Genomic DNA, 16,780 nt, shown 5'->3' with positions numbered 1-16,780 from the left:
CTTACTCTCAACACTCAACATATCAAAGCAGCAAGTAGAAGAAAAGCATATCTAAACACTTATGCAACTTATCATGTAAGCAAATAAGACTTCAGAGCAAAACACTTAGATCAGTAATCAGAGCAAACAAGAAAACCAATAAGAGAAACAAATCCAGCTTCCGATTATTCTGTTTCATCAACTTCATATGCTCCAAAAGTACTTGCAGTATTTGTCTTTGTCACCACTCCCCCTTTTTGTCCAGAAATGTTCAGTTCAAATAACAAATACTCAGCCAGTGAGGCTTCATATTACAAAGAGTGAACTGTAAAAAATCAGTGTCGAAAGCAGTGTAGCGCGGAGCTTCACAAGTGTTGACATATCGTGTTGGCAACACACGATTCAATACCAAATGCAGACCAAGTTAGGTCTATATTCCTCCTTTCCTTCAGCAAAATAGAAGCAACCTAAAATTCTTCACCAACCATGAGATTCAAAATATTTTTCTGCCATCTATGAAGTTTAAGAAAGTAAGTGAAATAGAAGTTTGAGCAGGGAGTTAGAGATCAAACTGAACAACAAAAAATATTTTGTGCAAAACATAGGATGAACAAATCGTACATTGAACAATACAAAGAATTCAACAATCATCCATCACCTTCCAAAAAACCTATGCAGAAACACTTTCCAATGAAAAAAAAATCAATGGGTAAACTTTTGAATTAAAGAGATAAAATTCAACCCAATTATGGCAATAATTCGAGATTAATAGCAGCTAAATATTTTCATGAATAACTCCTCATCGGTTCAACTCCACCCAATCATTGTCAATCACAAACATTCAATTTTCAGTAAATAGAGTATTTTACCAAATTTTGTTTGCTTAGAACTTCAAACACTGAACAGAAAATATTCACAATTTTGAATGCATATGCATGTATTATTTTATGCCTAAAAACAGAATGTAACATAGAAATAAAATGCAACCACATGCACATGATATGTTCATAAGTGTAGTGTTGTCTCTCGTGTTGACAGCATCATCAACAACACCATAGTTTTTCAAAAATTATTTGAGATTTACACACTTTATTACCCTCGATTTCTGAAAATATTCAGAAGTGGTAGCCTGCACACTAAAAGAACAGTCTTCATTGGACTCAATTAGGTAGCTTTTTCCATTTTCTTCTGATGATTTACAAAGTTTGTATATATGTCATTGGTCATCAAACTTATTAAAAAGCTGAACACTGAATTTGCAAAACCACTTTTCACATGGGACAAGAACATGGAATACACGTACATCCCTCAACTACTTCGTGGTTTAGTCAGAGTTCGATTTTCAAGGGCCAGTGTGTTTCAATAAAAAATTTGCTGAAAAACTTGGCATTAGTCGAATCACTGTAACAGAGATTAAAACACTACACATCACAAGGTGAATGCAAAATGCCTAAAATCCTAAACATGCATGAAAAGAAAAACAACAGTGTTGTCTCTGATGTTGTAACATCGGCGACAGCACCAACAAATGATTTTAATGCAAACATGTTGATAGAACTCCAAAGATTTGAGAATCTCTCTAAATCTAAAATATTTGTGAATATAACTACCAGTTGGTTATTAGTTCCAACAAAATCCATTCGGATCACACCTTTCTCTACTAAATCTTGAATCAAGTGATTTCCAATGTCAATGTATTTTGTGCGAGAGTGTCAAGATGGGATCTTTGAAAATGTCAATTTCTCTCGCATTATCACAATCAAAACTTGCACATAAACACATACTGAGCATAACATCAAGATGACTAACATTCAAACACAAAAAACAACCAGTAATCTTGCAGTATCCAGTGTTGTCAACACAGCCTACAACACTGTCCTCACACAGTTTTTCATTCGATCCATAGGTGTTTTATTTGACACAATATTACAGATGAAAATAGGAGTGACTTACCTGTACACATAACTCATGCATACTAACTCAATCATCTTTCGATAGTCAACCTTCTCTTTGGTGAGCTAGCAAGAAATATCCTCTCCAAGTTGATAACAATTGTCCGATGATCTGGTGCCTGTCAAAATACAAAAAATATTCTTATCAAAAACTTCACAAAGAGTTTTATTGAATTTAACATAAAGATCATCATCACAAAGTTGACTAATGCTAATAAGATTAGCATTCAATCCTTCAACATGTAAAACATTGTGAAGCTTGGGCAGTCTTTCTACGTTCAATGTGCCTCTACCAACAATCTTTCCATTAGCTCTTCCTTCATATGTCACTTTTCCTTTATCTTGTTCAACATAATCAGCAAGATACTTCTTCGATCCTTTCATGTGACGAGAACTCCCACTGTCAAAATACCAATAACCTGCAACATTAGTTTTCAAGTAAGCATAAACAACATTACAATTAGATTTAGCTTTTGGAATCCAAATATTTTTCTCAATATTTTTCTTCCTGGCAGTGTTCTGGTGCAGTGTTGGCAACACTGGTGATAGCACTTGCCTGGTATTCGAGTACATATAATCATACATGAGCTTAAAACAGTAAGGTTTTATATGACCTGGTTTTTTACAGTAGTGACAGATGTACCGACGATTCCTATGTTTGGTCCTCTGAGCATGAACTTGTACTTTCAATGGAATTGGTTTTGGCTTAGGAGATTCACTTGGAATACTAGCAGAGCTATTGTTCTCCTTGACAAACACAGTTTTCGATGACTCTCCCACTTCAAACTTGTTGTTCTCAAATCCTAGTCCAGTTCTATCATTTTGTCCCATCATTAGCATTGATTCCAGTTTGACTTTGCTTGAGTTGAACTTGGAAAGTGTAGCTGTAGCTTTTCCAAGTTCCTCTTTTATTCTGTACAACTCCAAATCTTTCTTGCTCAGAAAAACTTCAAGTCTAGCCACTGCTGCTTTCAGTTCACTGTTCTCCTTTGATAGAGCAGAATTTGACTTGTTCCTTGTCACCCAATCAGCAAACAATTCTTCATACATCTTCTGGACATTTTCTAGAGAAAGCTCATCCTCATCAGCATCTTGATTATTCAAGTCTTCAGTTACCGATGCATTCCAGCACTTCTGTTTTCTGTGAGTGGTGTGGCTAAGTGTTGCAACACTGGCAACAACACTACTTTTCTTTTGCATCAGAACAGTTAGTGCATTGTGAGTTTTTTCTTCTCCTAGTTCTATACCCTCTTCAACTTCATCATCGCTTAAGGAAGCATTCATTCCTCTTCGAAGTCTGGTTGGACACTCATTCGCATAGTGACCAAAACCTGTGCATTCATGACACTTCACAGAATCAATTTTCTTTGATATAGCCAGCGTTTTTCCTTCACTATGTGTTCGAAATTGACTCTTAGATGGGGTGGTGTTCTGTTCTGGTCCACCAATTCTTTAGGGTCTTCCAACAGCAGGAGTGATTGGATCTTTAGATTTTTGTCCAGATTTCTTTGAGTCCCTCATCCTCTTTAAGTAGTTACCAAATTGTTTGGTAAGCAAGTCAATGGATTCATCTCCTAAGTCAGACTCATTTACTTCATGCGTCAGATCAACAAAATCATTGTATGAGTTGTTATAAACTTGTAGAGCAATAGACTTACCTTTGTCCTTTCTCCCCATATTCATATCTAACTCATACGTTCGCAGTGAACTCATCAGTTCATCCAAACTCAGAATTGATGTATCCTTAGATTCATCAATAACACATATCTTCATTTGAAATCTTTCGGGCAGTGATCGCAGCACTTTGCTTACAAGGCGTTCATTTGATATAGCATCTCCTAGATCGATTGCCTCATTTTCAATCTTCCTCAAGCGGCGTTCATATTCATCAATTGTCTCACTTTCCTCCATTCTCAAATTTTCAAACTGAGTAGTGAGAATCATTTTTTTGGTTCGACGCACACTTTCAGATCCTTCACAGTGCATTTGAAGTTTTTCCCAAGCCTGTTTAGCACAAACACAGTTAATCACCAGTGCAAACATGTTAGAATCAAGAGAAGTAAGTATAGCATTAAGGGCTTTGTTATTCATGTTTGAAGCTGTTGTTTCTTCAGCATTCCAATTTGTTTCTGGTTTGAGGAGAAAATCTCCTTCTCCATCAGTTCTTCTGGGTGGACTCCAGCCTTGTAGCACTCGTTGCCAAACTTTTTCATCAATGGATTTGATGTAGACTCGCATCCTAACTTTCCAAATAGCATAATTGGATTCATCCAAGGTTGGTGGTCGTTGAGTAGTGCCGGAATATGGTATTTCCATAATAAACTCTATCAAACACAAAAACCAGAATCTCACTTAGTATCGTCAAGTGTTGGGCTCTGATACCACTTGAAAGGGTTTGACGTCTCAATTACAGAAATACCAGATATAAAATTTCAGAGGTAGTGTTATTTTCAGTGTTGTCAACACTTCGAAAAATACTTATGCAGCGGAATAATTAAACATAAAATAAATAACACAAATATTTATGCACAAGTAATTAATACTTGTGCGGTGCCTCATGGAAAAATGATCACTAGAAAAACAAACCAGTTTACAAAAACCAACTAGTGAACATATATGAAAACCTACTTTTCTCAACAAATTGAGAAAATAAAGAACATCATAAAAACTAGTAGAAACTAGAATAGAAAAAACAATATGATGTTTAACACATGTGCCAAAAAACAAAAATCAAGGAACCACTTTCGAATCAACACTTCACTCGCGTGATTCTTCAAGTGTCTCCAACAATTTACGGCAACACGGTTATTCGGCAACGATCGGCAATAAAGTTTCTTCAGAAAAATCTCGATCAACTCTCAAATATATTTTGAACTATTCTCTCTGTGTTGATCTCGCTTCGTTGCTCTCCCTCTCGTTCTGTAGTATAGTCTTCTTAAATAGATCTTTTTAGAAATCCTACCAAAAAATTCAAACACAAAAGTTGTTAGGATAAAATATTTGATCAACAGACTTGATAAGATATAAATCATCTCTTTAAACAAAAGATAAGTTATTCAACTAAAATATACACGATAAGATAATTATAATAAGATTAATTTAAACTCATGAGATCAATATAAGCACATGTCAAAGAAAGACAAAATTCTAAAATTCTCAATTAGAGAATAACGTGATATACATGTTCTTTCAATTACTAAAGGATAAATTAAACTTTTTAGTTCAATCACGTACCAATTAAATCATTCTCTTATAGTTCGTGTACCAAATTGACATTTTACATATAGTTCGTGTATCAAAATGAATTTTACTCAATTAATTTTTAAATAAATATGATATTTTAAAATTAATAAATATAATATTAATTCCTATTAAGGGTAAAATTGACCTTTTAATTGGATCATGTACCAATTAAGCCATTTTCAAAAGTTTGTGTACCAATATAACATTTTACTAATAGTTCGTGTACCAAAATACATTTTACTCATAAATATAATATTAATTTCTATATGGACATCAAACTGGTTATAATTAATTAATATTTTATTGCTTGTTTACTATTGAATCTTTACTATTTTATTAAATGTGTATAGCTTATTCTAACTGTTTTTGATGTCATGGTTTTTTTTCTCCAATTTTTTCCCTTTGTACTCGTACTGTCTCTCTCCAACTCACTTATCTCACATTCTCTCTCAACTGCTCGCATCATTTATTTTTTTTTATCATATCTTTTTCCATCAATTAAAACTGAATTTCATTCATGACTAATTTTTTTTATATTTGAATAAAAAACAAAAAAATAAACAAATATTTTAAAATTAACAAATTATTCAATATACAATACATTATATTTGTATATAATATTTTACACTCAACGTGTGTGCTCCGTCGCTAGTTTTAATTATATTCGTTCGTGGCTATTAATTATAAATATGTTTTATTTAAACTTATAGTTAAGGGCCTAAGGCAATCAATGAACGTGAAAATGCTTGGCCATATTCGTGCTCAATATATTATGTTATTAAAAATTTCAAAAAAAATCTAGAAGTCATACTCAGTATTATTATTTATTCCATCGCATGTTGTGAATACATGGAAATAGAAAATGTGTATAATGAAATATATGGTAAAACATCGCTCTATATAAACAAATCAGTCGTTCGTCGCTTGCACAACATTATCAAGTATTCCTAATAATCACTGCATGTATATTTTATATCTTTATCATTATTTTTTTTTAAATATTTGATTGCCTTTGAGTTTTCGAAGAATGGATCAAATATGTATCCTGCATTTTTTCGCTGTGGAGATTAATAAGCTTGTCAAACACTTCTAAACAATTAATTAAAATCTACATGTTTCTAAACTTGAATGTGCATTCTACTGCAAATCATTTCAATTTGACAGGGAATATATTTCGATGGAATCATGTGTGTTACAACACAACATTAAAATTTCAGATGAATCCTAGGCCGATCGATCAGTAAAGCGCGCCTCGATCGGTTGCTCACTCATCTCTTGGAGCAGAATCTAACCCAGCAGATGGATTGTCGGCAAAGTATTCTTGATGTTTGACGTTAACACCATACTGCAAAAAATAACACAAAAACAATCCAACCAATATAAAGCACGTGATTGTGAAACACGTTCATCCATTCAAGATTAATACAACAAAAGGGTTGCTAATCTAAATGAAATTATAGTGGTTACCTCCCGCAAAGCCTTGGAAAGATCCTCCATGGATAAGATGAGACGCTTATCCTGTTACCAACCAAGTGTTAAAAATTGTAGATAACCATAGGAAGTGATGATTCCAAGCACAATATGCACACCTTTTGCTGCTTATCTCTTTTGTCTTTAACTATAGATGACTGTCTCGCCTTGCAATGCCTGAAATAAACATTATTACCATAGCATTATTTCTGGGGAGAATGAAACAGAAAACGAAATTTCGACCAAGAGAGAGATGAACAATGACATCAAGCTACAATTTTTTTTTTGGATCAGAAACGATGGCATCAAGCTACATAAAATGAAGAACGTACTGAAGAGCATCAGTAGCAACGTCCGCGATGAATTTCTGAGTGGCAACTGCCACTAGCCTCGTCCTGAGGGGGGAGAAAAAAGGAAGCTGTGAGAAGCAAATCCCGTGCATGCAGATGAACAGAGAAAAAGTGAGAAACAAAAGACCCTCACAAAAAAAAACTGTCCAGTATTTCATTATAACAATAAACAAAAACAAAAAAAAAAAGAAACAGGGAAGTATGGGACAGAAACAAGTTAAAGACTAATTGGAACCAAGTTGTAGAGTTGATGGGTGGGTATTGGATAAACACTTCATAACACCCACAAAAACACTAATGCGATAAATTCAAACTCTTACGGTAGTTTACAAAAACTCATTAACGGTACAACAAAGTAAATTTGTAAAGAACAAGTATGATTTTCCGAGGCAGACAATATAGGTGTTGGCCATAACTTTCTTGATTCATGTCATAATTTTTTCAATACTTTTTTTCTACTATGCAAAATATTAAAGACTGAAACAAACATAAAACAGAAATATTAGATTTTTAGGCCACAGTATTTCGTATAACTCCTAAAATTTTCTTCGTTGCCTTCAGAATTTGCATTTTAATCAGTTATTAGTAGGATCCTATATAGAAAACAGCATCACTCTCTAAACAATCATGGAAATAATATCAATTTATACGAATAATAAGTGATAAAACCGAGAAAACAAGCATCTGATAACTTGTTTCCATTCTAATTTCTAATCCATGCACCTCATGTTACTAGACAACGAACTTACCAACATGACTCAGCTAATAGAAAGCAACGAGAACAATGTAGTTTCACTGGATAATACAGCTAAATTCAGCTATTGCCACAGTTGTTGGTATCAAGATGCAAGAATACCACCAAACCAAGATAATATAGTTAATGTGGCATCACATCAAAAGACACCTAATGGAAAGTCATGTACGATTCATATCCGCGAAGCATTCAATGGTGATCTACATTTCTAAATCAAGATAAGCTAAAAAGAATCAATTTATCTAGGTTGAATTTTCCTACGCACGAATATTAAAGCTGGATTACATAAAATTGTAAATGGTTAACACCAAGTAGAGCAAAGGAAGAGTACCTACAATCGGACATCGGGACACTGGAAGCCGCTTTTTGCCAGGTAATGCTCCACCAATTCATCAGGTATCTGTACATTAAAATAAAATTGTAATCAACTAAAATAAATGGAAGCATCGTCATATAGTTAACTAGATGTAATGGCTATCACCGTGGGGGTGTAGTCCATCAAAGAGGCGAGGAAATCGGTAAGCGCAGCATCATCATCATGGCGGCCGTCATTCGGTTGCTGCTGGCTACTTTGGCCGTTCATCGTTTCGCTAATTCTGCTTGTTTAATTGATATTACTTAGTTTCAGAGGATCCATTTATGATTCATAAAAATATTATCATTAATGTAATAATATTTAATTTTAAAATAAATAATTTAACTTAATAAAATTAAATTATAAAAATACATTTACATATATTTCATATAAAATAAATTCCAAAACAATGTATTATTTTAAAGATTGTAGTATTTAATTAATATGCTTTAAATACAAAACAATCATTATCATTAATAATTACACACAAACATAAATAATTTTAAAGCTCGTTTTCGGGCTCGTTAAGCGAGCTCGCTTTCAGGCTCATAAGCGAGCTCGCTTTCGGGCTCGTTAAGCAAGCTCGTTTTCGGACTCGTTAAGTGGGCTTGTTTTCAAGCTCATCAAGTGTAAATACAATAAAATACATATCTATATATTAATTATAAACTAAAATTAAATTTTTCGCATGTAAAAAAAAATGACAAACCTAATAACAAAAAGAACCTCCCAAAATATTATATCAAACCTCCAAATACCATATAAAATAATATCAGCATAAAATCCATTATCCAAAATCTCACTCGTCACAACCACCAATAATAAACCATAAAATTGATACTCAAATATCCGTCATATGCCAACAGTCCAATACGACGATTCCCAAAAAATAACGTCAATCCTAATACTTCAACTTCTTAATAAGTAGGCAATGCAGAATTAGAAAAGCCATTAGAAAAAAAGGCCTACCCCTTGCAAATGGTGTCAAATTGAAGGTTAAAACAAGGCTTCAAATCCAGTGACGAGGGAAGGAGAGACCTACAACATTAAATCAATAATCTATAAATATCGATGGGATATAGTCGACGACATCGAATTTAAATCAAATGATTATAATATCACTTCCGGGCAACCTGCTCAAACCAAGAACTAAGCCGGAAAACGAGTTTAAAAGAATCAATACTCAAAGCTAAGATGATCTGGAACCAAACAGCAACTATATCGCGGCTGTGGCACGGCGGCAGCACGTTGGAGAAGCTCAAAACGCAGCTGAGAACGAGCTGAAACGCAGGGACTGGTTCAGTATAATTCCTTAACTCGAATCCAATCTAAAACACCAAGAATTAACCGATAACATCGCAACAACTCGAAGAATCAGATCTCGCGCAGCTCCAGCCGCGAACAGAGCGCGATTTGGGCATAAACAACCATCAAAACCAGCAATTGATGGCTCAAATCGAATCTACGGATATAAGGAACCCCTCAAACGGATCGAAGTTTTGACAGCGGATAAATGAGAGTGACGGGTTTGGGGATTGGGTTTTCTTTTCTTTTATTTTTTTCCTGCGTACATTATGTGTGTATATAAATGCCCTCGGTTTATCAGTAGATTTAAAGTTAGCTCTAATGTATATCTTCAATCGTTTAAATATTGATATTCTAAAATATATATTTTTAACACTTTTTTTCTAATTTATTTGGTATAAATAATTATTTTAATTAACATCTCAATAATTATTTTAATTATCTCAAATTAGCTGATAATTAATTTAGGGCACAAGAAATGCTCAAATACATATTTTTAACACACTTTACTATAAAAATCAAATATGTATTTTTATATCCTTTATATTCCGAAATTTACTAATACATATTTTAACACACAATTATATTGTATGACTTAATTATTTTAATCAACAGATAATATGTTATGAGATTTATATCATATTTTTTTCATCTCAATTATATAGACCTAATTTTTTCTTCACACAGATAAAGAAAAATATTGAAAAATTATGTATAAAAATTTCTTATTTTATTCAAGCTTAATGTGTGAAAAAAATGTTTCCGTGTTTTTCATGACAATAGACATGTATTGGTGTAAACAAAATTACTAAATATGATATAAATTATAAACCAATATATTTTACATTTGAGATTGAGATGAGATAAATAAAGAGAAAAAGTGGTTGATGTTGTTGTTTTTCATTTTCATTAGGCCATATTTACAAGTCAAAATTTTACTTCATTAGGGATGTTTTTCTAAATAATATAATATAATATAATCCATGTATTTAAGAAATTATATTTTGTTAATATCACCTGAAGTATATCGTAAAATCTAAAATAAAATAATTATGAATATTAAATTTTAAGATATTTTGTGTTTTATCTCAAATTTTGATAAAATTTTGGTAAATCAAAATTAAAGTTTAAGTTTTTATTATTAAAAGTTCGAGTTATCTATATATATATAATCAGAGTTGTCTGCTATATATAGTATTTCTTGCCAAAATGTCATTACCAAGAAAAGAAATAATGATAATCAAATATATATAATGATGATAATTTTCGCTTCAAAATTTGAAAATTTGATATGATATTATCATTATTTTTTATTTTAATTAGTCTTTTGTGTGCAAAAATATTCACAAATGATATAGATGATCAAAATTTTAAATTTGATTGAATGTTATCATTATTAATTTATAATTGCACTTAATTTTTGTGTATCCGTATATACATGAAAATATCCATAAAATTTAAAATTTTCTGAATTTCGATTCACAATTTGAAATTTTGATTGAATGTTATAACTAATTTTTTATTTCAGTTAATTTTTGTGTCCACATATCCTGAACATTTTTATAATAAACATTTTCAGTTCTATATTTGATTGGATGTTATCAGTACTTTTTTATATATTATAATATACTAATTTTTGTTTAAAAATTGGAAATTTGATAAAATGTTATCACAATTTATAATTTCAAATAATATTTTGGTGTGCATATATATGTGAAAATTTTCACAAATGATAGATATAATAATGTTTTATTTTTTAATTTCAGTTAATTTTTTGTGTCCACATATATATGTGAAAATTTCATAAAATTTATATTTGATAGTATACAAATTTTCGGTTCAAAATTTACAATTTGATCAGATGTTATGACTAATTTTAAATTTCAATTAATACATTTTTCATATATATCTGAATATTTTCATAAATGATATATATGATAATGTACCAATTTTTTATTCAAAATTTGAAATTTAATGGGATTAGTGACCGCTAAAAATTTGTAAAAATAAATGAAACCCTGAAATCCATTAGTGAGTTTTAGTGATCGCTCACGAAAATTCTGCACATTATGATGCTTGGTATCAAAACTTATATATATATATATCACAATGTTCATAAATGTTATATATGATCATCTACTGATTTTGATATTTATTCTTTAAATGTCTATTTATATGTTTTCTATTAGTAACGATTTCACACCGTTAAAAGAAATAAGTTAATTTAACCTCACAAAATTGTTATCCACATTTATGTGTTATCTCAAATAATATAAATATTTTTATATAATAATATTTAAAAATCAAATAAATTTATTATATCATATCAATACTTTTAAATAAAATTTCAAATATAAAATTTTCGTTAATGCTAATTGACATATAAAAGAAATGTTTTGTATTTGAGCTTTTAAAGAAAATCAAATTTTTATTATTTAAGAAAAATGAAGATTTTACTAGTTTTTAAAAAGTATAATAATTTGTAAATTTACTCAATGAGCATATAAAGGACTAAACGAGCCGAGCTCGATCTCGAACCCAAGTTCGATATGACGAGCCACTAAATGAGCCGAGCCCGATAGCTCGAATGACGAGCCGAGCCTGAGCTAGCGCTCGCAAGCTATTAAACGAGCCGAGCTCAAGCCCGAGCCCGAGCTAACTATCCAAGCTCGAAATTAAGCTCAGGATCGGCTCAATAAATTTAACGAACGATCTCGAACGAGCTTTTTCGCGAGCCAAACTCCGAATAGCTCGCGAATAGTTCGATTCGTTTCATCCCTACGCTAGCCATAAATGCAAGCAATAATTATACGATGGTTTTAAAAATTTGTCGCAAATTGCGAGGGTTTAATCGCCAAACCGTGGCAATGTGCGATGATATTTAATTAAATTTTCGCAATTTAAACGCTCCTCGAAAATTATTGAAGCTTGCGACAGTTTAATAAACAACCGTCGCAAAATTAAACGTGTCCCATAAATGCAGCAATAATTGAATATGCGACGGTTTTGAAAATACGTCGCAAATTGCATCGATTTAATTACCAAACCATCGCAAAGTTAAATGTGTACTATAAATGCACGCGTTGGGAAGTTGCGAGCAGAAAATTATTGAATTTTCAACGGTTTGGAAAATCTGTCGTAATTTTCGATGCACATAATAAACCATCGCAATTTACGATGGGAATAAAAATCGTCGCATATTGCGACGGTTTTGAATAACCGTCTCAATTATACGTGATTAATCAGAAACACAATTCCGATGATTTTGAATTAATGTGTCGCATATTGCGATGGTTTAGTAAACTGTGGCATTTTGTGACGGCTTAATTAAAACCATCGCATAATTATTTCGACGGTTTTTAATTTTAAAAATCGTCGAAAGTGTTATTATTTTTAATTTTTGATTTCTTTTGCTACGATAATTAATTTATATTATGTTGCAATCGTTGCTATGGTTGTATTAAACCATAGCAATTATTGCGGCCTTTTTTTTTTAGTGTTGGTTAATGATAATGATATCAAGTGTGAACTTGACATTGCTCACAACAAACCAACTTTTACATATTAAACTTATGAGAAGAGTCATAGATTTGATCTCGTAAGTTGGTTTGTTTTATGTACCATATCGACACGACGTTGAACATTAGTGACATGAGTTCTAGGAATTGCTTAGGATGTTGGGAAATGTCATATCAAACGGGAACTAAGTCGGTTAAGTTTTGGTCGAGTTCTAGGCTAATGGAGGTTAAGGTGCTGGGATTTTAAGTGCCAAGTGTTGCTGCCCGAAAACATTATTGTCAAAGAATTATTGGATAGGAATTGTACCTCGAAGATGAATTCCTAATGGAGTATAGAGTACTTGGGAGCCGTGAATTTTAGTGGAAATCGTTTTGACTAAGGTTTGTATAAGTTATAAGTTTTTGCAAGTTGATTACTCGGGATACGTCCTAAGTGCCTAGAAATAAAGTCCAAATTCTTAGCTATGGTTTGCCACCTAAATCACCATACTTGTCAACCATCTTTCATCATTTACTTGTGAATCGAGTAATCGAGTAAATATTTTTAAAGAATGTCATTTCCATAAATGCATGCTATATCTTTGAGTCGAGTCAAGTAAGAATGAAAGAAAATATTTTTGAACGAAGTGAGTTGATTGTGACTATAGAAATGACGTGTATGTGTGGGGTTGGGAGACGTTTTGACCTACCTTACCAAAGGATGTGTATGGGGTTGAGAGACGTCTTGGCCTACCTTACCAAATATAGACGTGTATGTGTGGGGTTAAGAGAAATCTTGGCCTCCCTTACCATATATGGGCAAGATGGGTTGGAAAATACCTGACCTCCTTGCGGCATAGTGCACTGCAGCCATGATCATGATCGAAATCACAGAGTCGCAATTCAAGGATCTAAGTTCACAGTCACAGTTACAGTTTCAATTTCAGTTACAGATCAGTTCTAATTTGACTCGACTTTGTTTATATTTAGTTTCAGTCACACATGAGATTAAGTAAAATTTAAGAAAGTTCCCAAGTTTAATTATGTGAGTTCATTGCATGCATTACATCTCATTCTCATTTATCATTCAACTTTTCGGAGTAAGTTTCAAATATATTAAGTACACGTATTTTAAGTATTAAACATGTACTTTTAAACCCTCGTTATTTTTCCCATATTCTTGTTGGGCCCCTAGGCTCACTACATCTACTTGGTGCAGGTATAAGTTATCATCGAGATTGCGGGGCAGGACTTTCAAGTGGACTGTGATGCGGGCACGGCGCACCCCTCTGACCATGCCAACCTTCCGCAAAAGTTTATTTTAATACTTTAAAGTCTTTTATTTCGTTGATTGGATAAATGATATTGTAAAAAATTATAGAATTATTTGTGGGCATGTAAATATGTAATTGCTTAATCTTTTGTTATTCGAAATGTCGAATTTCTTCTCCGGTTCTCGTTCCTTTCTCGGTCTAGTTTATTTAGTGATGTTTGCTTTTCTTTAAAAATTTGTTGTCTGTGACAGATGGTTTGTGATTCAAATAGACAGATCATGCCGAAATTTTGAATAATCCATATTTTATTTAGTTTAATATTAAGAAGTAGTTAGGGTCGTTTCAATCCTCCTCCTCGTCTACTGACTCCGCTGCAATCATCTGACAAAAGTGCCGATATTGAAGATGAAGAAGAGTCTGATGATGGTTCCAGCATGGATGCTGATGAAGAGCCTCTAGAGAATGAGATTTCTTCTGCTGGTGAAGCCAGTGTTGCAGTTGGTGTCATCAACACCACAGACAACACTGTTGTTGATGGATATGATGTTGATGCTTCTCAATCCCTTCAATTTTACTCTGGTGAAGCTGCTGTTGTTTGTCCTCTGTCTATGTACACAGAGGGATGATCGATGAAAGGAACATGATGTGGAGTCCTACAGCAGGTACAATCTAACCGACTTTTTATAGCTTAGGAAGATTTTTTCTACAGTTGTAGCTGTGATACCCTACTATAAGAGGGTGATTTTGGAATTTTACGCCAACCTTACTGCGGATATTGAAGATCAAGATTCAGCAAAATATGGTTTGGTGTATCTTCGGGACAGGTTGTTTGCATTTACTCCAGCTGTGATCAATTCTTTATACTCAACCCCCGATGTGGATGAAAGACAGCATCCTGAAATTAATGAAGTGATTGACGTTCTTACTGGTGGTTTGGTCAAGCAATTCACTGACCATTTTTCTGCAGAAAAGATCACGTCATTTTACTCCGTGCTTCACAAGACAGCCATAAGGAATTGGACGCCCTCATCAAACTCTATCGTGATCACAAGGCCACAGGCATTCATCCTTTATGTCATAGGGACTGGGAGTCCTTTCAATTTTGGGAAGCTGGTGTTTAAAACGGTGCTCCAGTTTGCTAATGGAGGACTTAAATCTACAAAGTTGTCATTCTCATCGTTGATTTATGGTCTTTTAGAGTCTCAAGGGTTTATTTGCAATATCACTGAAGATCTATCTGATCAACCGGAGATTTTGAAGATAGCATCTGGACTACTCAAGGGTAGGGATGTAAATGAGCCGAACAGTTCGCGGGCTGTTCGGGTCTCGGCTCGTTAAAAGCTCGTTCGAGCTCGTTTAATGAGGTTTGTTAAGACAAACGAACCAAGCTCGAGCTTTACAATATTCGGCTCGTTAGCTCGTGAACATGCTCGTTAACAGGCTCGTTAGCTCGTGAACAGACTCATTAACAAGCTCGTAAGTCATCTCTTAGACAAAAAAAATAATATTATTGATATTTAATTTATAAATTTATACTTTACTTATGAAAAATATTAAAAAATCTATAAAAATTAATTTATTATAATAAATTTACAAATTTTAATAATAATATTATACTTTTTTCAAATATATAATTTAGTTTTTAATTAATTTAATGAATATTTAAATTTATAGTTTAAATATATTAAGCTCGTTTAGGCTCGATAAAAGCTCGAATAAGCTCGTGAGCCATGAATATATTCGTTAAGTAAGCTCGGGCTCGGCTCGGTTATAAATGAACCGAGCTTGAACATTCAAAATCTCGGCTCGGCTCGTTTACATCCATACTCAATGGAAATCGCATTCTTGATTTGCCCTGGACTGCCAATCATACTACTGCTGCTGAAGTTGTTGTTGATGCTGATGTTGCACCCGGTGTTGCCAACACGGGTGACAACATTGAAGATTCTGTGCCTACTTCTTTGGAATTTTCTACTGCTACAATTCAGTTGCTGATGACACGTGCTGGGGAGAAAATTGCTCAAACTCAGGAAGATATTGCCTTTTATAGCACGATTTTGGCCGATTGTCGAAGACAACTTGGCATTTCTGGCCAAAAAGGGGAGATAGTGGTGCACAAGCTTGTCTATCTGCACAAAAGATGATGAGGAAGAAGCTACTGATCGAGAGGGATCTGATAGTGATCAGTTTTAGTTTTGTTTTGATTTTTTCTCTCATCTTTTCTTAATTGTTTAGTTTCTCTTTTAATGTCAATATAACTGTTTTGTTTGATCTAGTTGTGTGCCTTAATTGCTTGAATATGTTTTAACTAGACTAACAACTTCTACCCCACTTATGATCTAATATGTGAATTATAGAATCCCTAAGTATCAAAGTTGATGTTATTCTTAGTGTTGCCAACACGAGGGACAACACTTTAGGGGAAGACTTACAAATTCAGAGTGAGAAGATTTTTAAACTCAGGGGGAGTTTATGTTTAAAAGTGTTTGTGCAGATTTTGTCCAGAAAGACAATAGGAGGGAGATTAAAAGGAATTTTAATTCCTTGAAAAATCTTTTCCTTAAGCGTGTTAATGATAATATTAAATTTTACTTTCTAGAC

General features: G+C 33.0%; 1 protein-coding gene across 2 annotated transcripts; it reads right to left on the bottom strand.

Moving 5' to 3' along the window:
* Positions 1-6,230: 6,230 nt before the first annotated feature.
* Positions 6,231-9,680, bottom strand: LOC140874128 (transcription initiation factor TFIID subunit 10-like). Of its 2 annotated transcripts, none has more exons than XM_073277407.1 (8): positions 9,237-9,680; positions 9,073-9,141; positions 8,230-8,344; positions 8,084-8,148; positions 6,977-7,039; positions 6,764-6,821; positions 6,642-6,692; positions 6,231-6,519 (listed from the first exon to the last, which is right to left on the bottom strand). In XM_073277407.1, exons 3-8 carry the CDS (start codon positions 8,329-8,331, stop codon positions 6,439-6,441), a joined length of 420 nt encoding a protein of 139 aa, XP_073133508.1. In that variant the 5' UTR covers positions 8,332-8,344; positions 9,073-9,141; positions 9,237-9,680; the 3' UTR covers positions 6,231-6,438. The 2 variants fall into 2 exon arrangements, with proteins under 2 accessions (XP_073133508.1, XP_073133509.1); XM_073277408.1 differs by having other exon boundaries at positions 9,287-9,680.
* Positions 9,681-16,780: the final 7,100 nt, after the last annotated feature.

The sequence above is a fragment of the Henckelia pumila genome, chromosome 1 (genome assembly GCF_033568475.1).
Source record: "Henckelia pumila isolate YLH828 chromosome 1, ASM3356847v2, whole genome shotgun sequence".
NCBI classification, from domain to species: Eukaryota; Viridiplantae; Streptophyta; class Magnoliopsida; order Lamiales; family Gesneriaceae; genus Henckelia; species Henckelia pumila.
The sequence above is the reverse complement of the archived record's forward strand: the minus strand, read 5'-3'. Positions and strand labels throughout refer to the sequence as shown.